The 25,929-nt window shown below is 39.8% G+C and overlaps 1 protein-coding gene across 1 annotated transcript in view; it reads right to left on the reverse strand.

The window, feature by feature from the left end:
- The window catches only part of MBD5 (methyl-CpG binding domain protein 5), a 154,116-nt gene that overhangs the window by 11,874 nt on the left and 116,313 nt on the right, over positions 1-25,929 (reverse strand). The window contains 4 exon segments of the mRNA XM_006157649.3: positions 3,242-3,315; positions 15,047-16,255; positions 23,327-23,535; positions 25,224-25,929. The exon segment at positions 25,224-25,929 is cut by the window's right edge and continues 4 nt beyond it. Coding sequence (XP_006157711.1) covers positions 3,242-3,315; positions 15,047-16,255; positions 23,327-23,535; positions 25,224-25,929 — 2,198 coding nt within the window.

Below are 25,929 nucleotides of genomic sequence, written 5' to 3' on the forward strand. Positions count from 1 at the left end.
CATCCCTTCTCTTCTATCCTCATTGACCCTATCTTGGTTTGGGCACTCAACCGCCTTTGTCTTCTGCCATGTGCCCTAAACGATCTCTCTGTCTTTAGTATACTTCCCTGAAGATCTATCCTCCTATACAGCCATATGAAACATAACAAACTAATCAACTGCTCTCTTCAGGCACTTCCAATAAAATAAAGGATCTTATTGGCCCTTAGAGGTCCTTAATGATCTAGTTCCTGCTTATACTCTGGCCATATCTTTAGCAGCTTCCTATTTGATACTTTATAGTCCCTCAAATCCATCTTACTTAAACACTATCCCAGCCATTCCATTCTGGCCTTTCGTCTGGCTAATACTATGTAATGTGTAAGGTGTGGCTCAAGTGTCATCTTCTCTAGAAATCTTTCCTTTAGCTGGGTTTAATGGCATTTTTACATGATCCCCAAATACATTATACATATATATACTTCTGTCACTGCAATGTTCACCTTTTAATGATTTATTTCTGGATCTGTTTTTCTTCATTAAATAGTAAGATCCACGGACAGTAGTACTAGTCTCCTTAAATTGGGAATGAACAAATGATTTGGTTCGGTGCATCAATTATCAGTTATGTGGCTATTGGAGTCTGAGTGTCCTCATCTGTAAATGGGAATTTAGGCTCATTTTGTGATTGGGAGAATAAAATAATGGGCTTGAAGTCATATGTGCATTCTCCTGGGGCATCTACAAGACAAGCCAGTCTGCCTAGATAGCAGTGCAATAAATAAAGCTGTTTCCAATGTTTGCTTCATATTTTCTTCTTTTACTGTTTTGATCCACACTTTAAGTTTATTTTATTTATTTATTTATTGAGAGGTTTCACCAGACAGAGAGAGAGAGAGAGAGAGACAGAAAGCGAGAAATCATCCCCTGGGGGGATGGCCATGCCGCAATCCCTTCTCCTCCATTCTCCTCTCAGGATCTTGGGCACGCACGCACACACGCCTGGCATGAGTTTCAAGCCACTGGGTTGGGGATGCAAACTGCGGTCAACTACATGGGAGTCCAGCGACATAGCCATTACGCTAACTGCTGGTCCCTCCACACTCTAAGTTTACAATTATTATGAGAAAAATTCCTTAAGATAACACTCATATTAATTCATTGGAAATAGTAAACTGGCTTTGAAAAAAAGTTTTTAAATTGTGTGTGTGTGTGTGTGTGTGTTTTAATTACCTTTCAAATACTGCTTAGTAACAAATGTGTGGGCAATCAGCTCACTTCAAGGCCGAACTAAATATTATGTATCTAAATATTAGGAGGAATTATTTTTTCTGTGTTATCAACTCTCTTTTGCACATAATCTAAGTGACTGGAATACTTCACTACAGGAAACACTTCAGTGTTCTTTTACACCAAAGCAATGGGTACTGCTGAATAAGCACAGCGCAGCTCCACTGCAAATCGGCAATGTAGGTAATTTGCAACTGTTTTCCTTTCATCCAGATTGTGCATTCATTTAATTTGCCTTACCCTACTACTAACCTCTGCACAGGAAGCATCACTTTGGACAGAGCAGAGGGGACCTGCAACACTGTGTTCCTTATCAGATCTCTAGGGAACATTTCTGGCAATTCATTCAGCCCTCGCCAAACTAGTGCCAACTCACATCCTTCCAAAGGAGTTCTAGACACAAGGCACAGTTGTTTGCCCTGGTGGTTGTCATCTTTTTATGAGACAGTCTACAGAGGTGAAGAGAAACTCCCCAAGATTTGTTGACTTCTAAAATTTTGCCTCTTGGAATAATTACTGAAAATACCACAAAGGGAAAGATAATGCCTTTTAATAGCTGTTGTTGATATCATTGCGTAAGCCTTTGATGCAAGATACACTACAAACCATTCTGAGCTCTGTGTTACAAATCTTGATGTACATAAGTTAATATGATATTGAAAAGCAATCGTTAAACTTAAAAGCAACTAAGCTTATGTGTCAATGTTTGGGGCAAAATGTGAGGAGCATTTACAAAGGAATAAAAACTAATTAATATATAAATCTTATTTATTTGATAATGTGGAATTATAGCTTGCAACAAGTATGCTAACTGTAATTTTCTAGGTAGTTGCGCACTTGTAGTTCTCTATCATAATATAAAATAATTGCTATGATGTATCAAACTACAAAAATTATGTTTCTAGTACTATCTGTATCTCTGTACTACATTAACTCAGAAAATAAAGATCTAAATATCTTGAATAATAATGGCCCAAAGTTCAACCTCTTGCTATTATCTGAAAGAAAATCTATGTTAAGTTCCATGGCCTGCCACAACAAAATGCCGTCCGCTAGCCTTGCTTTGATTAAAGGTGAATTTGTCAAAATTATTTACCTGTGTGCAACTGGGGGTATTTCACCCATCAAAGTATCCGAATTGCAAGTGGGTAGACTCGCTATGTTTCCAGAGCCTATTTAAATCACTACATGTTGAGAATATTAAACATACGTTCCTTCCTACTCAAGAAGAATGAAAATGGAGCAAGTGAGGAAAGAGCTCATGAAGAGGCCAAGCCCACATACATGTAAACAATGTAAACATAAATTCTTTTTTTAAAGAATTATTTTGTTTAACTTTATTTTGTTTATTTATTTATTTTAATTTGACCAGAGAGGGCGAGGGGGAGAGAGAAAGAGAGAGAGGGGAGAGCAAGTGAGAAAGCAAGCCGTCAGGTCTGGGACTCCAATCGTGGTTGGCCATGTGGGAGTCCAGCGCCCTTAACCACCAAGTCATCTGCTGGCCCATGTAAACATAAATTCTCAAGAAAATATTTTCTCTGGTACCTAATTTGAGTTGTCTATAATGGCTCACTTTTGTAATAACTATTTTTTTTGTTGTTGTTGGAGAGGTTATTGCTATAGGGCGCATGCGTGCACCAGAAAGGCAGAGAGAGACAGAGAGACAGAAAGCAAGAAATCACTCCCCAGGGGGATGGCTATGCCACAATCCCTTCTCCTCCATTCTCCTCTCTGGATCTTGGGCACGCATGCGTACGCACCCGGCGGGAGTTCAAGCCACCAGGTCTGGGACTCGAACTGCAGGCGACTACATGGAAGTCCAGCAACATAGCCATTGTGCCAACTGCTGGTTCCAGTAATAACTATTAAACTGTATTTAGGTAGGCCACAACATGGACAAAATCTGTAAGATTTCATTGTCCTTTTGAAGGAAGACCAGTAAATCATGTCCTTGGGGGGGAAAAATGCTTACTTTCTATTCCTTTTCCGGGCTCGGCTGTAGGCTTCCAAACCTTCTGTTAATGTCTTCAACTTTTCGGGCTCCACCTGTGTGAAGGTATAAAGACCAAACCACATTACCCAGACCTGCAATTGTTAACTGCAGTTACTGCTTTCCTGCTGCACAAGCAGGTGCTGCCCTGGGGGACAGGAGTCTTAGCTTTGCTGCCCTGTCGCCCTGTCAAACGTTCTATTCTGGCTCAATCATTAGAGGTGGATTCTGTAGCTCCAGGCTGCAACATCATAGAAATGAAAGACTTGGGCTTTAAAATCATCAGTTTGAAACATTTTGAAAAATAATGCTTTGAGAATAAAACCTGGAATTTAAATAACCTCCAATTCACGGAATCATATGAAACAGAGATCCTGACTGACTTTCTCCCCTGCCTGATGCTTAGCAACTGCAAATCTGTACTCCATCAGGGGAGCACAGAGCAGCGGTGAGTGAAGGGGCGGGCTTTGGAACCAACAGAACAGTTTGAGTCCTATCTCTTCACTTCATGACATCCGTAAAACACCTAAATTTTTTGCATCTGTTTCCTCCTCTTCAAAATGAGGACAATCATACCTACCTTCCTGTTAGAATTGCTGTAAGACTTACAATGTGGCAAGTCAGGCTGAACAGTCAGCCTAGCATAGAACAGCACTGATGATAAGTATACATGCAGCTCTGCAGAAGCCACATGTAGGCGAGGATGTAGGCCATCTGCAGTCCGGACTCATGTGGGGAAGGGTTGCTGCTGCACCTAAGGAGCTGTCCTCCCTCCCGTCCCGCTTGTCACTGGCAGCCTGTGTGAAGTCTGCTCCCTCCCCGCATCTGACCACCCTGGTGGCCGGTGTGTAGGGGCAGATGTGTGTAGCCCTTACCACACACCCCTCTGCTCACTTACTAATCTCTATCATGGTTCTAAAGCTACCTGCTCTAGGAACATTAATGGGGAAACTTGTATGTGACTTGTGAATAAAAACACCTTTGGAAAAATATTGCTATTCTTATTGATCTGTTAAAAACAAACAAACAACTCCCTCCGCCCCCCCCCCAAAAAAAACCCAAGCTAAGTGAAAACAGTGTTGCTTGCTGTATAAACACAGCTTTAAGGCAAAGTAACCCAGCCATCCCTTACTCTGGTTTATGTCCCTAATCAAGCTACTTTTATATAAAAATTTAGAACTCTTTAAAGCCACCTTCATATAGAAACTCAAGAGTTCACCAAAATTCTTCATGGATAAGAAGATAAATACTAATAGGCAAGAAAATTATTAACTCTTTTCTTTAAATCTTCATGACTGGTTCTTGAATGTCATTTACGAATAATCTATGACCTCTTCCAATCTAGTACACAGCAATGATCAACAAAGGATTTCTATTTATGGATTTGGAAAACAAGCATTGCTAATTATTCAATAAGAAAAACATCAAATAATGGAAATGTTTTCCTTTTTATATTTTGTCCTCAAGAATCCAAATATCCAAATATCTTTTACATACAGGTTCATTGGGGACACTTGGCCCAGGGTGTGTCAGAACCAGAGACAACTGTGCTGCAATAGCACTTCAAATAAAGAAAGGCACCCTGTTGGGGCAACTGGAAAAGCTTAAGGAAGCTGAGTATATCCTTGTACCATGAACAAAAAACAAAACAAACCTCGCATACATGTTCCCATTTCAGGTCAGAAATAAGTTTCAATCTCAAATTCGCTTATATGAAGGGAATATGAACAGCTATGTAACCGGTAACTCACTCCACTTACATTTAAATGGCTTCCTTGGCATAGGAAGGAAACCGTCCTGCACATGAAAGCCTCTCAGGTACAAACTGGTATAGTGAGAGATCTCAGAAGGGACTGATTAGGCCCAAGGATTCAGATTAACATGGAAACGAAGCAAGACACCGCACTGAAAACTTACCCCACTGGTTTTAATTTTAAAAACTAAGTTAGGTCAAGCTATTATTTTTAGTCTTTAATTTTTATATTTAATTAAATAAGGAATAGGGACAGAAAACACATTTCTTATCCTTTTATTATGTAAACAGCACTGTTTTTATTATTTAATAAGATAATGCTAGTGTTGTTTTTATAATTTTACAGAGAGACTTAGGAGTTTAGGTAACATGGCCAAAGTACAAACTCAGGTCTGACTCCACAGTGCTCAATCTTGCTCCATCATACTAACTTCAACATGTGCTGAAATATAGTCATTGCAGTCATTATATTTACATATGTGTGTGTGTGTGTGTATATATATATATATATACACATTATATATATAATTTATGCACACACACTCGTATATGTAATATATGCACACATATACTCTCAAAATTTAAAATCAGATTGTGTTTTCACAGAAATTTTGATGATAATTCACCTAAATTAATTTTCAAAATTATTTATGCTTGGATAATTTTCTAGTGTTTTTTTCTTTCTTTCTAAACTAATTCTCTACCATAGTTTCTTATTTAAGTCTGATTTGAGGGCTCTAAGATACTCTCACAATAACTATATTATTTATAAAGGATTCAATGATGTCAAAAGGGATAGGAACGATGGTGCTTTCTGAAACTAAATAAAAATAAAATTCATACCTCAGTGCATTCTAGTATGATAAGATCATACATGTCCCGAGGAAAGTGTTTACTTTGTTGTAGAATTTTAGTACTTAACTACATGGTGAAATACATACAGTGGGTGCTATTGGGGGGAAACATTCATCTACTTGAATAATAGTCAAAAAAACTCTTTAAATATAACCTAAGAAACGGTATCAGAGAAGAACAAAGCAAATTCAATTTCTAATCAATTAGAAATCATGTTTAACGACTTAATGAACAGCTAACTTGTAAATCAGAAAGTACTGGGAAATCAAATACATAAACAGAACATTACAAAAGTTAAACCCACACACACATAGTTATAAACTTTACACTAACGGAGTAATTTAAGATACTTAGTACTTTTATCTATAATTATAATTCTGTATTCTTGTATATTCACAAGCAAGAGTCCATAAATTAATTCTTATCTTAGAGAGAAATTGGGAGAGGATGTCATAATTTATTTTACGTACAATCTGCCGACATAGTCTCATCTTAGTAACAATGATGCTAAAGATTAAGGCCATCATGGTATACCCCTAGACATGCGTCATTTAAGAGTCACAGGGCTCAGCACGGTGCTTGCTGATGGCACAATGCTCTGCAAAGCTGAAAGCCATGAGGAAGGTCAGGGTTTTGTTTCCAGGTCAACGTGTACACCCGAGGTGGGTGTGCTTGTGATCCTGGCTGGGGGAAGGGTAGATTGTGGTGTGAGATACTATTAAGGGTACTTGTCTTTTGTTCTCTTTGTCTCTCTCTCTGGAATAAGTAAACTTATTAAAAAATAAATGAAGCGGGCTACAAAATGATACCAGTAATTTATATATGCATTTTTAGTCCACAAATTACCTCACGTATAAATATACACATGCTATCTTTCACTCTTAAAACTCTTCTTTCGCTCATTCAAATTTTCTAGATATAATAATTTTTCAACATAAATAGTCTCATACTCTGTTCAGTGAGATTAGAGACATATATATAAAGTTAGGTACTTAATAGTTGAGGATTAAGAATTTTTCAGAACGAGGCTGAATCTCTAGTTGCTTACTTGTTTATGAGGCACAGATTAAACATGTGATCATTCAGGTTTGATTTGGGATCAGCACAGTAGTCTGTGGCACATCTCAGAAGTAATTTAAAGTCTATGCCAAGAGGAAACCTTTCAGGGAACCAAGCCAACCCTCTGAAAGGAGGCACAGTACAGGTCATCAATAGAAGAGCCTGGATTGAGGAACCTAGATCACTTTTGAATAGAACCAGTTAACTAGAGATGCTGTTGAAACTCCCGCAGACTTAAATTCTGATAACATCAGTCTTTGTGAATTCTTTGCTGCTGCTTAGCATTTGAGGCGAAGTTTGTCAAGCACAAGTTAAAAGATGGAGCACAAGTCCCCTTCACAGGTTTTGTAAGTGAGATAGGCTAGACAGCTAACCTCAAGGCCTCCCTTTCCCTCTTCACTCTCCGCGTCCATGTACAATGTCCTGTTGTTGGAATGCTAAGGTGCAGAGCACTAAGCTTAGAGGCAGAAGACCAGCATTGGGCCCTGGCGACACTGGCTGTGACTGGGGTCCTGAGGAATGTCACTTCTCTGAGCTTTAGTTCTTACATCTATAAAATGGGGATAACTCCTTATGGAGCATTGAGAGCATCTAAAAAAACCATGAGCATAAAGGTGCTTTCTTTATAAACACCAAAGCAATCATTCCCAAAGTGCCACTGGTAATAGAAGAAATTATTTTAGGTAAAGCATGGACAAATCTTTGAATAGTTTTAATAGTCATATATTCATATGAATTTATGTTAGAAAAATACAAATAACATTATACCTGTGATTTCACACATAATAGCTTAGGACTTGTATGAAGAAGTTACTTAAACTGAAAAAGTGGCTTAAATAGTGCCTATTACATATAGGCCCAATAAATATTTGTTAGGTAAATGAATTAGTGAATAAATTTAAAGAAAAACGTAAATAATGGTATAGATAATATGCAGCTTTTACAGTTCTGAAGCAATAAACAAGTATGAGACATTGACTAGGGTCATTGTTATCAAACATTTATTAAATAGTAAATATTGAAGAGAATAGTAAATATCTCAAAAAATAGCATCTTCAAATTGAAAAAAAAAATCTGCTAAGTTCAATGCAGTCTTTCAATATCTTTTAAAGAATAGAAATTAAGGACAGATAACAAATAACTTAGGGTAAAAGCTGATTTGCCTGTGCCAGTAAGATTCAACCTGATTTACTTCCAGAGCAGTCCCTTAAATGGATCCGCCCAGTGCACTAACCAGATTCACATGGCTGCAGCTGTCAGTGGCACTGTCACAGGGTATTTCTGGGGCTTCCTTTCCTCTGCAGCTTGCAGAGCTGTGCCTTTTAGTGCCCGAAAACTATCTTATATTACAGGATAAGGGTAAATCTATTGTTACTGTAACAACACATTTCATATCAATCCACAACACATAAATAGAATGAAATGTTTTGGATAACCTGGTATTTCTAGAAAAGCTGCATTTCATACGTTTTTGTAACAGCAGAATGCACTCGCCTCAGACCTGTGATTCCATTTGCTGCTGTCTTTATGGATGTGTACTGAAAAGCTAACGAACTCTGTGTTGGAGCTCCGCTACCTGTGTGAACAGAGACAGGCTCCCTCTTCCTCTTTAATCTTGCTCGGGAGAAAGAAAAGCTCAGATTATCCCACAACTCACTATAGTGAAGTCACTAAAGCTCAGTCTTACATAAGCTTTTTCCTCAGGTTAGCCTTTTTTCTTGATATTCACGCTTTGGGTCTATTCTAGTTCTTCATTTGCATTATCTTTCCAATTTTGATCAGGAATTGACTTTACTAGCTTGAATTTTATCTTTCTTGTTACTTAAAAAAAATGTTGCTCCCTTTTTCAGAGATCCTGGGCCTGACAGAGCATGGATGACCCCTGTCCCATCACCAGCCAAAAGGTAGCCAAAATGTGGATACTGACTGAATACAGAGAAAAGGGTTCATTCCAACAGTACCTAAGGAAATATATAAGGCAAAGTGAATGTACAAACAACTCTTTCAACAGAGAATTATGGCACCAAAGAATACAAACAGCTGATACTGATAATCAAACACTGAGAAAAATTCTTCAAAGCAAAGTGTGTACCATCACAGGAGGGCTCACCTCCTAGAGTTAGCAGCGGCCAGGCTCAATTTCATCTATAAGGTAAGCTGCCTCTGGTTATGCTCCACACTGTCAAAATGTGCGTATATGTGATCCTGAATCCATATACTGATGGATTGCCCTCAAATTTTGGATATGTTTCATATGACAGGCTTTGTCAGTTTTCAATGACTACTCAGAGAGCTATTTTTTATCTTTACTGGCCAAATATAACCATGTGGAAAATGATCCAAGCATGATTCTAAAGAGGGAGCACCCTACGCAGTGACACTTTAAAAAACACATCTTCATTTGATCAAGTGATGTTGCATCAAGGCGTGGACGTGTTCTTGGTAATCAGGAGGTGTCTTTCTACCTGCCCAACAACAAATGTTTCATTGAAAAGAAAGATTTTGGTGCCAATCTCATAATAAATTCTTTCTTAAATTTGGTCAGCTCAAAATATACATCAAATATAAGAACAATGAAATATGAAGACCTATGGAATAATGTTCAGAATGAAGAGAAATGATCTGTGCAAAAAAAAAAGAATTTTATTTTTTGTTTATTATTATTTGAGAGCAATCCTTTTTGCATTAGCTCAAAAATGACAGGCGAGGGACCAGCAGTTAGCGTAATGGCTATGTTGCTGGACTCCCACGTAGTCGACCGCGGTTCGAGTCCCGGACCCGGTGGCTTAAACTCACGCCGGGCACGTGTGCGTGCGTGCCCAAGATCCTGAGAGGAGAATGGAGGAGAAGGGATTGCGGCGTGGCCATCCCCTCTGGGGGGGTGATTTCTTGCTTTCTATCTCTCTGTCTCTCTCTGTCTGTCTGGCGAGTGCACGCGCCCTATAGCAAAAACCTCTCCAAAAAAAAAAATGACAGGCGATAATGATAAGATATATTTTAAAAAACAGAGCTGCTCCCTTATTTTAAAATAATTACTGAAAAAAGGTATATCAAAATGACCACTTTCCCTGACTGACTTAAAAATGCCACATTATGGCATCTAGGTATAATACCAGGAGTAGCTGTCTTCCCATCCATGGATTCCCTAACACTATGCCAAGACCTGGGCATGATTCTATCCAGCCATATCCATGCACTGGAGATGTGGAATTGAGGTCTTATCCTCAGTCACTGAACCCTAAGTGACAAAGGATTTGTGGTTTAGAGAGAATCTTGCACCACTTTACTTAGAACAAGTATAACTATTTCCCAGAATGCACTCTGTTACAAACTGATAACCAAGGGAGAAAGCACATGAATAAGAAGATATCACTTCCTGAACATATAATACAAGGCACGGAATATCCTCCGGTTCCGTCACATAGCTCCCACATTAGGATAGTCATATATTTAGGCAAGTTAGCCCAACTTTTCAGATTGTTAAAGATCTCTAATGGTATTATGAGTGTGGATTGGGGAAAGGTAGGAAGATAGAGGAAGAATGTCTGGGTTAACACTTTTTTTTTTTCGTGGTTTTTGCTATAGGGCGCATGTGCTCACCAGAAAGACAGAGAGAGACAGAGAGACCGAAAGTGAGAAATCACCCCATCCCCCCACCCCCAGGAGAATGGCCAAGCCACAATCCCTTCTCCTCCATTCTCCTCTCAGGATTTTGGGCACGCTCACACACACGCCCGGCATGAGTTTAAGCCACCGGGTCTGGGACTCAAATTGCGGTCAACTACATGGGTGTCCAATGACATAGCCATTACGCCAACTGCTGGTCCTATGGGTTTACATTTTTTAGAGACATTAGGAATGAGAGACTCAAGTTCACACAACAAATTGAATGCTTTAAAATGCTTCCAAGTAGGACTAATACTTGAAATTAATAGCTAGTATTAACTTATAATCAGATATGTCAACTTGTATGCAATGTGTTGAAGTTCATAAAAATACTTACGACCTATTTCAGTCATTGAATATATTCCTTATAATCCTAACACTCACATATGGTCAGTAAATCCTTCATACACGGCTAATGCACAGGTAAACATTAACTGAGGTCACGGTATCACAATTCCATCATGGTGCAATCCAAATGAATAACATCCCCTAACACAGAGAAGAAAAGTGAGGAGGCTAATTTTTATTGATCCTGATACTGTGTTGGATAATCTACCCACAGTACTCAATTACTGCTTACAAGATCATCCTGAGTAGGAACTAATATTCCCAGAGGAGAGGTGAAGAAACTGCAGCTTCTCAGAGACTGATACTTACCCAGAACCATCCGGGTAGCTAGCAGAGCTGGGATTAAGCTCTCTCCAGAGTGCTCAAAGCCCACGCCTCTTTCGGCCCATCCTGCCTTCTCTCCAGTACTCTGCAGACTGTGTTCATATGGTATTTGAGGTTGAGAAAACCAGATCACTGAAGAAATCATCTCGGAAGTTGCAGACTATTTCTAACGCATATCAACAATTTCGCTGCATCTAATATCCCACCAAAGATCGCAAAAACCTTTCTAAGATCAGAATCTGACAAAGTCATTTACTACCATGACCAGCAGAGTCTGCTAAAATAACAACTTTTGGACAATCTGGAGATGACAGGCCTTGACAGTACCAGTGCTCCAACCGTCCCACTGGCCTCTCTAAGACCACAGACCACCTGAAACACTACTACACTTTCAGCTTACTTTGAAATAGTAATTCTACAATCCTGTTAATTACTTTTTCTACTTTGCCTGCTTCCAAAAAGAATTTGGAGAGACCTGCTGAGAACACAGACTATTTTAACTGAAAATACTAAGTGATAGGTTGTGGGTTGTGGAGGGGGAGGGGATGATAAACGTATTCTAAAACTTGAGTTAACATAGATTTTATCTGGTGGGATCTGACAAGATCTGGATTAGCTTGGCGGGCATAGAAATATTATGAAAGTTGAGTGACTAAAAATGTTGAAAATGATAACATGTAAGAAAATTGTCTGGCAAACTGAGACATTACAAAGATGAACACTTGGGGGAAGGACCCCACATTCCACATTAGCAAGGTAGAATTAATAAGGTTTTACTACATTAAGCAAATTGTTCATGGAGTTAGTGTCTGCCTTTCTCTCTAGACTTTGTTAAAACGTCAGGCATTGTCACAGTAAATAGAAAGGAACCTAAGGCACTGGTAACCTTTTCAAAAGCAGAAGTTTGGTTATTAAATACACAAGACTGTCTTTACTAATATTACTGATACATTAAGGGGTCTTATGTAAATACAATTTAAATAATCATTGGTTCACTTGAATAGAATTACACATTTTAAAAAACATATTACTAGAAATCTTTCTCAAGTAGATCATGTTTCATTTTACACAGACATTGAATGCGTTTTAATTTTTTTTGAAATACAGTCACCAATACATCAGGCACCTGGCTAGAAGTCAGACAGACTTGTGTTCAAAACGTCACCTTTTTTTGTATTACAAAATGAGGATACTAGTTCACTGGGCATCACTAAATAAGGTACGCGAAGTCCTTTGTTTTGTGAATTTCAGGAGGAAAAAGAGGTGTTTATAAAGTAGTACTTCATTTTTTTAATGTGCAAAAGTAAGGGAGGTCCTGAAAAGACCAGAAGTTTTTTGTTGTTGAAGTTGAGGTTTTTGCCACAGGGTGCATGCACTTGCCGAAGAGAGACAGAGAGAGACAGTGAGAAGAAAAGTGAGGAATTCCACCGCCTACTCCCACCCCCCGGGAGGATGGCCATGCCCCAAACCCTTCCCCATTCTCCTCTTGGGATTTTTTTGGGCATGCATGCACCTGTGCCCATGTGACTGAAGCTGCCAGGTCCAGGTCCAGGGTTCAAACTATTATCAGCCATGTAGGAATCCAGCGCCTCATCCACCAGGTCACCAGAAGTTTTTATAAATGTTAAGGGCCCTAGAGCTGTTAAGCTGTTACACTTTGCTTTAAAATGATGGTTAAACGGTTCATGTATTATCATTAACATTTTATTGCATGTTTTCAGTTTTCACCCCTACATGCTTTTAGTACATTTTGAAATTAAGGTATTAACTTGAGAATTCAAAATTATAATGCCAGCCAAAGGGAGGAATAATATTTGAATTTACAGAAACAACTTTATGATGCCTATTAGGAATTCATTTGTTGCCTAAAATAAGAAAGAATAATTTGAATTTAAAAAACACTTATTTTATAGCAAATGAAAAGCAACTGCTTATTTAAATGAAGTAAAATAAATATTTCTTGAATTCTTAAATAATGATTTTTTTTTTTTTTTTGCTATAGGGCGCGTGCGTTCGCCAGACAGAGAGAGACATAGAGACAGAAAGCGAGAAATCACCCCCCAGGGGGGATGGTCACGCCGCAATCCCTTCTCCTCCAATCTCCTCTCGGGATCTTGGGCATGCACGCACACGTGCCCAGCGTGAGTTTTAAGCCACCGGGTCCGGGACACGAACCGCGGTCGACTACGTGGGAGTCCAGTGACATAGCCATTACGCTAACTGCTGGTTCCCCAAATAATGATTTTTTAAAAATGCATTTTCCCTAACATCGGTGAATTATTTCAATATCGGGTTCCTGAATATAGATTAATTAGAAAATTTGGACCATTTTAAATGTGAAATGTGTTAAAAGTGCATGGTTTTTAAAAAAGATATTTACTCAAGGCATTTAGGACAGGAAGAATGTTTACAGGGAAAGGGTGCCATAACATTTTCTTCAGTTGCGCTTTTAGTAAAAAAGATTTGATTCACTTGCACAGGGATTGTGAAACAGTTCAACATCTACATTTTGTATTAGTAGCAGTTCCACTTATATTATAAAAGCCCACTTTTTCTGATTCCAATTATTTCTTGAATAAACTGTCAAAACTATTTGGGTTTATCAACCTAGAGAATATTCGTCTGGTCTGAGGGGACAGAGGATAAAGTGTTTTGCGAATAGGGGTATGGAATTCATTTTCTTATCAAGCAAAGAAACATTATGTCCAGAGTGTATCCTGACAAGTATGTATTAGGCATTATAAGCAAGGGTTTAAGGACCTCTTGGTCGTTTGGAGAAAGACAATCCTTTTATTGTGTTGGCAAAAATACTTCTGGTTTCCTGCCATTAAACCTAAGTGCCAGTGGAAGTTTGAGCAGAGTTGAAACAGCTTTATACAACATACACTTTAAGAGAATAATATCTACCTATAAGAGTAATTTTTATAACCTAGGAGTATAGAAAATGATCTATTTCTTCATCGCATGAGAATGTGCCTAATTATCTCTTCCTGGTCAGATCAAAGGTTTTGTGTCTATTTATATATTCTATTTTTTGCTAGTGAACCAGTTTTACCATTTGTAAGGGGTGGGGGTGGAGAGGGAGGTCCAGACAATCCCTACTAATTTCTCCTAAATTGAATGGTAGTTTCATGGAGAAGTTTTCATTTAATTTACATGATCAGATTGTGTTAAGTGGAACCAGACTATGGGGATAAACATTTCCACATGTTCTGAAGGCTCAGAACTTTTCTTGCAGGGAAACACAATTCTGAACTCAGTAGTTACCTGCTGCTTCAAGAAACGGCCACAGCTCCACCCAGATTTTACCCCCTCTCCAGCTCTCTGTGTCACATGTTGGCACATGGAGGAGACACTGTCCCCTGCACTTCCTGTCTCCTGAGAGGGCCCTGTGTTGGCCATACTCCCAGATTTCCAACAGTTACCAGGTTTTCTTCCCCAGCCATTGACTGCCTTCCTTCTCTGTATGGAATGAAGAATTAGGTAAAAACAGAGAAGAAAGGCAGAGTTTGCAAAATTCTGGAAATTTGGTTCCTGGGTTAGAGCCACCCTGAGCCCCAGTGGAATCTATGAATGCTTCACAACTCACCCCTTGTCGATATGACATTTTGGTGACTATAACCATCCCCTCTTCATTTTATGCTCCAGAAGCTTGTGAGACCTCAATGAGTCATGAAGAATCCTAATTTCAAATCCAAAGAATCCAAAGTGATGATAACAAAAAACAATAATTGATATTGGAACAAAGGTTAGTATTTGACAATGGATAAAGATTGGTATACCTTCCCTTCCTCGGGGCTTTGTTGACATGAATTGTGAACGCCGTCTTCTCTTACTAATTTTCCAGGCCAGGAAGTCAGTCCTTTGATTTGGCCCCAGACCAAGTCGCCAACGTTGAACGTCCTTGGTCTATAATGTATCAATTCATTTGAAGAGGGGGAGTCTGGATTCCTTAGGTCATCTTCACTACTAATGCTTTTAGCGTCTGAAGGGCTAGGCACACACCCATTAATGCTTTTGGCATTAAAGTCTCCATTGAAATGGATGTAGTCTTTGACCAGGGAACTTTCCAAACTATTTGAGGAACTTGGAGATTGCTCCTCTAGGACCAGGTCTTGCTTTGCAGTACTTAGCAGCTCTCCAAACCCCCGACTCTGTCGAGGTCTGTTCCCGTTAATGTGTGCACATCTTTCCACAGTGTTCTCTAGTCTCTCCTTAAAACTCATCATAGTTCTTTTGTAGTTATTATACCTAAAGTTTTCCTCCAGAATTTTATCCCCTTGACAGTTTCTTGGTGGTAGCAGTATTGGGTGCTGTTCCCCGGGCAGGAATGGCAGTGTAGAGACATTGTTGGACCTTTCATGACAAGGACTACTGTGGATATGGCCTGGATGATCTAAAAATTCCTCACACTTCCACCTGTTTCGCTCCCCTCGGGGGCTCTGCTCTCCATCCCATTGTTTTTTGGATGCGTGGCAGCTTGCTGACTTAAAATACTCAAACCCATCTCCTTCGTTTGAGTTTTTCCCATGGTCTAGATTCTTGGGCAGCCGAGCCCCTCTTGCGTTCCTCAGCCTTCCGTCGTGATCAACACCTCCCATGTTCCGTCCATGAATGACAGCACTGACAGCACTGGAGAGATTTAACGGGTCACCAATCGAGGCAGTGAAGGCACTCATGGCACTCAGAGCTGGAATGGGACTGATCTGGGTGGTACTGTTGACTGCAGTGGTGATGACGACCTGCATTCCTTTGCTGGCTGCATCGACAACTGCTTTGTAAATGGCATCTACGGAAGCATCACCTTGGCCACCCACAACGAGGCCATCCTTCACCTGCTGACCAAGAGTTGGGTCAATCCTTGGTTGTAACTCACATGGTGCATCTTGGAAAGGTGGAAGTGTGGTGTTTGGATTCTCAGGAAGTGCTGTGAGCCCAGGCTGACTGCTTATTCTTTTGTTTAGGAGAGCCGCATCTTCCTGCATTCTCACCTGAAAGAAAGAAACAGGAAGCCGTGAGAGAGAGGGAAATCATTTAAAGGCCTCAGAGAGAAAGATCATCCTTTTACAGTTTACAGAAAAGCAAACAGATATAACAAGGAAGAGAATATAAAGAACAAAACTCAAAAATAAATACAGGGAACCAGCAGTTAGCGTAATGGCTATGTCGCTGGACTCCCACGTAGTCGACTGCGGTTCGTGTCCCGGACCCGGTGGCTTAAAACTCACGCTGGGCGCGTGTGCGTGCGTGCCCAAGATCCCGAGAGGAGAATGGAGAAGGGATAGCAGCGTGACCATCCCCCCTGGGGGTTGATTTCTCGCTTTCTGTCTCTAATGTCTCTCTCTGTCTGTCTGGCGAGCGCACGCGCCCTGCAGTGAAAATCTCTCCAAAATAAATAAATAAATACATAAGTCACAGTAAAGCTTACTTCTTAATCTATTTTGGTACTATGTCTTTGATTGAACTCATTCAAAAAACTTATCTTAGAAATCTTTGTTACTCATTCCCTAGAAAGACTTAAATTGAGGTGTTTGGACACAAAATTTCTCTAGGTGATGACTCCACTTAGCATCATTACAGGTCTTTGCGACTTGGGATTCAAAAAGAGTCAAATCACAGATAATCAAACTAGCACTGTTTGAATTGGAGCTAGATTTGGAAAATGATTTCTTTTTCATGTGTTTATGTAACTAAGTATAATACAGCATAAAATAAAACAAATACAGCATAAAATAAAACAAAATACATACTCTTTTTTTTTTTTTTAAGTTTTTGCCTAAGGGAATGTGAAAAAAAAAAAAAAAAAAAAAAAAAAAAAAAAAACTTCTTTTTTTTTTTTTAAGTTTTTGCCTAAGGGAATGTGTGCTTGTCAGAGAGAGAGAGACAGAGACAGAGACAGTGAGAGGGAAAGTGACAAATCACCCCCAAGGGCAGATGACCATGCTGCAATCCCTTTTCCTACATTCTTCTTCTGGGATCTTGAGCATGCACGCACACACACCCAGTGTGATTTTTAAGCCACCAGGTCTGGGACTTGAACCACAGCCAGCCATGGGGGAGTCCAGCGAAGTAATTGCTATGCCATCTGTTGGCTCCATATATACTCCTTTCTTAAATACAGTACAATGCTATATTTTTTTGAAGAGGTTTTTCTTTTTCTTTTTCTTTTCTTTTTTTTTTTTTTTTCACCATAGGGCTTGTGCGCTCACCAGAAAGACACAGAGAGACAGAGAGAGAGAGATGAAAGTGAGAAATCACCCCCTTCCCCACGGGGGGTGATGACCATGCCACAATCCCTTCTCCTCCATTCTCCTCTCAGGATCTTGGGCATGCACACACACACACACACCTGGTGTGAGTTTAAGCCACCCGGTCCAGGACTCGAACCTCAGTTGTCTACATGGGAGTCTAGCTACATAGCTATTACGCCAACTGCTTGTCCCATAATGCTATATTTTTGAAGCCAGGCAGTAATACCTGCTCTTCAATTTTATTAGGCCAGCAGCTGAGGAAATCCCCATACTATCAACAGTGACAATGGCTCCCTATAGATGTGATTCTTAATTGGGAGGAGGGGAGGGATGGAATGCCCAACAAGAAGTATTTATCAGAATTTCCCTCTATGAAGGAAGAATGCAGTTGGAAAAGTTCCTGAGTACAGTTTGAAAAATTCTAATTTACTGACCCTCATCTAAGAATTACTGAACCGACCCTAGGCACTTTGGAGTTTTCTCCCACTAATCACTCCATTCCTGTCATTACATCCTTCCCTGATAAATGAGATTCTAGGACCCATCACCATAACAACCTCTATCTTGCTATTTCCCCCTGTCTGCACCTCCCAGGTGAGATCCCAGTCTTAGACCAATTCAACTGTCCACCTCATCTCTCTCTAAAGTGAGGACGCTGAGTGACCGTCTATAGACATTTATGCTTCAGCCTCCACTGAGGGCTTGCTGATCCCCTCCCCTGAGATCCTCTGGTCAGGTATCACTCTCATTCTAACTATTCAAACCTTCCTCCCATTCTTCAAACCATTACACCCTCTATTCCACTATTCATAATAGATAACCTTACTAAACAGAGAAAATAGAGCTCCTCTGGCAAAAGTTTACCTAATTTCTTATCCTCAGATACTTCCTGCCCCCTGGTGCCACATACTTCTCTACAACTCCTGTCCTAAATCCTGTCTTATTTCTCAGTGTAAAAGAGGCCCCTTCTGCTTTGAGGATAAACTCTAGATTCATGTATGCTTGGGATCTCAAACCCCTGCCCCAGGGGCTCACATATAAATGAACCTTTCCCTTCATGCTTATAAGGGAATGTGTGCTTGTCAGAGAGAGAGAGACAGAGACAGAGACAGTGAGAGGGAAAGTGACAAATCACCCCCAAGGGCAGATGACCATGCTGCAATCCCTTTTCCTACATTCTTCTTCTGGGATCTTGAGCATGCACGCACACACACCCAGTGTGATTTTTAAGCCACCAGGTCTGGGACTTGAACCACAGCCAGCCATGGGGGAGTCCAGCGAAGTAATTGCTATGCCATCTGTTGGCTCCATATATACTCCTTTCTTAAATACAGTACAATGCTATATTTTTTTGAAGAGGTTTTTCTTTTTCTTTTTCTTTTCTTTTTTTTTTTTTTTTCACCATAGGGCTTGTGCGCTCACCAGAAAGACACAGAGAGACAGAGAGAGAGAGATGAAAGTGAGAAATCACCCCCTTCCCCACGGGGGGTGATGACCATGCCACAATCCCTTCTCCTCCATTCTCCTCTCAGGATCTTGGGCATGCACACACACACACACACCTGGTGTGAGTTTAAGCCACCCGGTCCAGGACTCGAACCTCAGTTGTCTACATGGGAGTCTAGCTACATAGCTATTACGCCAACTGCTTGTCCCATAATGCTATATTTTTGAAGCCAGGCAGTAATACCTGCTCTTCAATTTTATTAGGCCAGCAGCTGAGGAAATCCCCATACTATCAACAGTGACAATGGCTCCCTATAGATGTGATTCTTAATTGGGAGGAGGGGAGGGATGGAATGCCCAACAAGAAGTATTTATCAGAATTTCCCTCTATGAAGGAAGAATGCAGTTGGAAAAGTTCCTGAGTACAGTTTGAAAAATTCTAATTTACTGACCCTCATCTAAGAATTACTGAACCGACCCTAGGCACTTTGGAGTTTTCTCCCACTAATCACTCCATTCCTGTCATTACATCCTTCCCTGATAAATGAGATTCTAGGACCCATCACCATAACAACCTCTATCTTGCTATTTCCCCCTGTCTGCACCTCCCAGGTGAGATCCCAGTCTTAGACCAATTCAACTGTCCACCTCATCTCTCTCTAAAGTGAGGACGCTGAGTGACCGTCTATAGACATTTATGCTTCAGCCTCCACTGAGGGCTTGCTGATCCCCTCCCCTGAGATCCTCTGGTCAGGTATCACTCTCATTCTAACTATTCAAACCTTCCTCCCATTCTTCAAACCATTACACCCTCTATTCCACTATTCATAATAGATAACCTTACTAAACAGAGAAAATAGAGCTCCTCTGGCAAAAGTTTACCTAATTTCTTATCCTCAGATACTTCCTGCCCCCTGGTGCCACATACTTCTCTACAACTCCTGTCCTAAATCCTGTCTTATTTCTCAGTGTAAAAGAGGCCCCTTCTGCTTTGAGGATAAACTCTAGATTCATGTATGCTTGGGATCTCAAACCCCTGCCCCAGGGGCTCACATATAAATGAACCTTTCCCTTCATGCTTAATCTCATCCACTTTTTTTGCTCTCTTTTAGCACACAATTATGGATGTTTAGCATGGCTTTTGTATGTTTGTTTCTTTTTGCAATAGGGTATGTGCATTCTCCAGAAAGAATCAGAGAGAGGAAAAGGGAGAAATCATCCCCAGGGGATATGGCCATACTGCAATCCCTTCTCCTCCATTCTCCTCTCAGGATTTTGGGCATGCATGCATGTGCACCCAGTATTATTTTCAAGCTGCTGGTCCAGGACTTGAACCACAGTCAACTATGTGAGAATCCAGCACTTCAACCACCATGCCACCTGCTGGCCCCCCATGGCTTCCATATTTTAAAAGTTCATATTCAACCTGATGCCCCTTTAGGGGACTGCCCTATTTCTCTTATGTTCTTCACAGTTAAGTTTTTTTTTAAATAAATTTTATCATGTATAGTTATGGTTTAGAACATGATGTTATAGGATACATATAGACAGAAACATACTATAGTGAAGCAAATTAACATCTCTATAATCTCACACAGTTTCCTTTTTATGTGTGACAAGAACCATTAAAAACTATTTAATCCACACTCTAACTCTTAACTCCCACACTTACTGTTCAATTCATTGCAATCTAGCTCCTGCTCCCACCACTCCACCAGAACTCCATTGCACCAAGTCACTGGTGATGTCTTAATTGCTAAATCTAGTAGATTCTCTTCAGGGCTTTATTTATTATTTTTAATTTTTTGCTATAAGGTGTGCAGGCTCACCATAGATACACAGGGCTGGGGAGTGGGGTGAGAGGAGTAAGAAATCATCCTCCGGATGTAGTCCTTTCTTGTCCAGTCTCCTCACAGGATTTTGGACATGCATACACATGTGTCTAGTGCGATTTTCAAGCTGCTGGGTCTGGGACTAGAACTGCACAGTTGGCCATATGGATTTAGTTGCTTTAACCTCCATGCCATCTACTGACTCCCAGGCCTTATCTGAACTTGCTTTCTCAGTAACATGGTTGAGTACTTACTCTTCCTTTCTAAATTACTTTATTGCGTAAAATAAATGAATATTTTATCATTGTCAAAAATGGTAAAAGTTTTCATTATCATGGCTCCCACCCAAACCCACATTTTCCCATCCTCTCCAATCCCAGTTCCTTTCTCAGAGGTAACCAATGCTGGAGTGCATCCCTACAGCACTTTTCAATATACTAAAGTGAATAAGAGTATACCTGCTTTCACTTCCTGTCTTCTTTCTTCCCATCTCAATGGGACTGTACTGCACTACTGTTCTATCATAGAAGATCGGAGAGTTGGGGTCTTACAGATCTTTACGTATCAGATTACATAATCATTTCAACCTGATCTTTTAAACTATTGGGTAGGGGGATAGTCTATAAAATATTTAAGAATTTCGATACTGATGGATTCTTGACTGGTTCATAATTTTTTGGCACCAAAAACCATGTTGTAATGAACATTCCAGAAGAAAGCAGTGAGAGGATGAAGTGAGGGAAGATGGTCCAGTGGGGTTGTAATTACAAGCAAAGAGGAACCAAGAAAAGGCTTAAGGAGGGACACGTTATAGTTTTTAGTAACGATTGCAAAAGGACCACTGAAATACTTCACATGAAATAAAGTAAAATGTGCTCCGATAAGTTCCCTAAAAAATCCATAGAGCTTGAACTTCCAGGTCAAAATGTACATAAAACTTTATATGCTACTATTTACCTTTCAAATGGACTATACCAGCATACACTCAGACCAGCAACAATCTGAGAAAATCCATTTCCCACCTCGTGGTCAGCAATGGATATGATCAACCTGATGGATGTGTTGGTGTTGCGATTTGTGTAACTGACTATTCTTCTTACGTGTATTGATAATGTATCTTTTTCCTATATAGCTCCTTGTTGTGAAATAGTAATATTATTAGATCTTATTGTATTAATAAGCATCAACTGACTTATCTTTTATTTTCTGCGAATTATCTGTTTATATCTATTTTTTCTTTCTTTCATCTTTTTTTGTTGTTGCTATAGAGTGCATGCGCTTGCCTGAGAGAGACGCAGAGAGAGATGGGAGGAAAAGTGAGAAATCTCCCCCTCAGGGGAGATGGTCACACTGCAACCCCTTGTCCTGCATTCTTCTCCTGGGATTCTGGGCAGACATGCATGTGCATTTGGCATGATTTTCAAGCTCTGAGGCCTGAGGCTTAAACTAAGGTTGGTCATGCGGTAGTCCAGCGCCTTAACCACTCGCTTTCTTTCTGATTTTCTTCCTGATTTGTAGGAGCCCTTTTTGAATTGTAGATGTCAATTATTTGGCATGCATTATACATCTTTTTTCCTGCCAGTCTGTCCTTAACTTTATTTTGACATAGAGAGATTGAAAGTTTTACTTATCGGGAACCAGCAGTTAGTGTAGTGGCTATGTCGCTGGACTCCCACGTAGTCGACCGTGGTTCGCGTCCCGGACCTGGTGGCTTAAAACTCACGCTGGGCGCGTGTGTGTGCGTGCCCAAGATCCCAGGAGGAGAATGGAGGAGAAGGGATTGTTGCATGACCATCCCCCCTGGGGGGTGATTTCTCGCTTTCTGTCTCTATGTCTCTCTCCATCTGTCTGGTGAGCGCACGCACCCTATAGCAAAAACCTCTCCAAAAAAAAAAAAAAAAAGAAAGTTTTACTTATCTAACCCTATTAACTTTCCTTTCGACTTCTTGGTTCTGTGTCTTGTTAAAGATCCTTCTCTACGCCCATGTCTCTCTCCATCTGTCTGGGGAGCGCACCCCACCCAATGCAAAAAACCCTTCCAAAAAAAAAAAAAAAAGAAAGTTTTACTTATCTAACCCTATTACATTTCCTTTCGACTTCTTGGTTCTGTGTCTTGTTAAAGATCCTTCTCTACGCCCAAAATCTGTATTTCCTTCTCATATTTACTTACTGTTGCTCTTTCACCTAGCTCCTTAATCTATCATGTAGAACTAAAGGAAGACCATGTAGCTGAAGCCAGGCAGTTAGAGGTGGTGAGAATGTGGGATTTAATGAGTGAGAAAAGTCACAAAAAGGTTAAAGAGGGTCACAGTTTTTACTAAGAGCTCTAAAAGGGCTACTGAGTTGCTTTGGGTAAAATAAAATAGCCTTCACATGAAAGACTGGAATATTTAACAGTATTCATGATTGAAAATTGCAGTAAATGGAGGTGAAAGGGCACATGATCTGCTCCTTCTGCCCCTTCCCCCAAATTCAGGGTTTACACAAACCTATCCTTTGTTTTCTACTACGGTGACTCAGGAAAGGAGAGTACCTGAAAGTTCTGAAACAGACAAGCCATGGGGTTATTGTTAGCTGGGCAAGGAACTGTGGGCTGTCCTTGGAATGCCTGGAGATTCTGGTACCCCTGGAGAAGCTGATGCTGTTGCTGATTTGGAGGAAACATCTGATTGTTGTTTAGCAGCGACTGTAGATGAGTCAGTTGATGGTTATTCAAAGCATTGTTTATTGATGACACATCACCTACAGTTTGAAAACAAAATACAAGTCAATGTGATTCTTCAGAGGCCCTATGCCTCTCCGTGTACCTGAGAATTCCTGAAACAAAAACTAAAAGCTAGATTTACATGGGTAATTCTTTTCTTTTTTTTTTTTCCTCCTCAAAGTCTTATTAACTGGTAAGGAAAGAGTAGCTTTATTATGTAGCTTTATTTTGCAAAATTAAATTTTAATTTTTTGTTATAGTAAGACTACATGGTCTTCGCTCTATTCATTAACCAATTCTTATATACTGATAATTATTGTATTGTATGATTCCTTGAATCTATTTTTATTAGGCACCTAAAATCAAAGCTTGAAATTACTCCTAAAATGTTTCCAAAATCATAAATATTGAATCATATGACTAAAATAAGTGGACCTGATCAGGCCTTTGTTACAAAGTTTAGTTCTCAAACCATAATTATCAACAAATAACCTCAAATAAAAATATCCTTTTTTTTGAAATAAAAGGTTGGTTACCTAAAATTAAAAATTGTAAAAAAAAAGCTAATAACATTAAAATTCATGGTCATAATCATTACTATTAAATATTATATAATCATTAGAATTAATAATTTAATTTATATTCAAAGTTGTTTTGAAATTACTCTAAAATTATCTTGAGTCATCATCATAGAAGTAGTTGTCCTGTACTTTGCAATATGCAAATATGTAAATATTTTCAGGTTATTTATCTATAATACAATGATTTCAATTTCAAAAAGAATTATGTTATATTATAAAGCTGTTCATAAAATCTGGAAACAAATTTAAAAATTATTATTTTTCACATATCGAAAATGTCTTTGGCAACATTTAACACACACACATTTAACATCATGTATATTTATTTGTCTGTTTCCAGACTTTATGGACACCATTCATATAATTTGTAATGACCTACATCCATCAATTAAATGTAGTTGATATTGTTTTCTAACCTTTTGTGCTAAGAGAATCTATATGAAGAATTTTTTAAAAATATTTTTTATTTCAATTTCTTTTGTACATTCAATCACATACGTCACTTAGCTTGTAAAGTGAATGTTCCAACACGAAGACATTTCTCACCTTTGTTTTTAAGCCACAAAAGTCTAAAAAACGGTACTGAATAAATTTAGCAGCAAGTAGAGATGCTGTCTGCTTCCTTGAACTTGGGCCAACTTTGGCTTTGAGTGTTTTAATGCCTTGTTCCCCTTTTTCCTGGCCAAGCATTAGTTCTGTTTATTTAGGGTTCACCTGGAAAACACGAGCTCAGACTGTTTCCATCCGCAGTGCAGCTGCTCACACTGACCCTGTGATGCCATACCAACTAGAACTCAAATCAGTTACTTTCAGTGGACCTGGGCTCCAGTCAGTATTTGAAAAATAAGACTCTCCTTGTCTTAAGAGAATGACGGGTAGGTTAGGTTTAGGTGGCATCAGGATTAGAAGATAGAGAAAGTGGATTAAAATGGTTTTTAGTATTCCTAGAGCAGGGGAAAAGTCGTTCTCATGTTTGTAGAACTAGGGTTGTGTGTGGGTGTTGTTATATTTAGTTCCTTAAGCAAGCTGTGACATTAACAAAAACATTTTTAAAAATAGTGTGACGAAATGGAGTTTTTAAAAAGGAGAAAATAGAATTAGGAAAACGTTTCTTTTGTAAAAATGTGTGAGAAAATGTAACTTACCAAGCAGACCTGTCCCCAGCAGAGGGTTAAGTAGCTGTGGCACCACAGAGTTACTGTTGAGTTTAGCTGGACCAGGTGTGTTCCCAGCATTATTAGATACATTCAGCAATGTTTCTGCCATTGACACCACTGCTGTCCCACCAAGTGTTGAGACAGTCAGTGCTGCCACTGCTGATGATGTAGTGGTTGTGGTAGTGGTTGCCTGGGAGGAGGTTGCTATGGAAACCTCTGGATGATTAGCGGTGTTGGCCGATGCCGAGTTCAGGACACCTCCCAACAGCTGGGGATTCAAGGCCATTAATCCTGAGGCCCCAGCGACAGCTGGGAGGAACAGGGGGTTAAAAGTAGTGTCACTGCCTGCAAAGTTTGGTAAAGGGTTCCCCATGGGGCTGGTTAAAAGGGTCTCAGCTCGGCTGTTGTCTGACTGATTGCTTGGCAAATGGTCTGATGGGGCTGTCATCTGTGTTAATGAGGGTAAAGGGGTATTTTGCTGTTGCAAAAGATCTGAGATGGTCAGATTGAAAGATGGCAGGGGAAGCGTGGCAGCTGCTTGGGCTTGATTCTGCAGCAGGGCTGCTAAGAGCTGAAAGTGAACAGGCTGTAATACCTGCCCATCCATGTCACCGGAGAGAAAGGCTAAAGCAGCGTTTACATTCGGGTTGAGAAAACCTAAAGGGTGGAGGTTGATCTCAGAGTTGCCTTCTCC

This window comes from Tupaia chinensis, unplaced genomic scaffold, assembly GCF_000334495.1.
Source record: "Tupaia chinensis unplaced genomic scaffold, TupChi_1.0 Scaffold000549_1, whole genome shotgun sequence".
Classification (NCBI taxonomy): domain Eukaryota; kingdom Metazoa; phylum Chordata; class Mammalia; order Scandentia; family Tupaiidae; genus Tupaia; species Tupaia belangeri.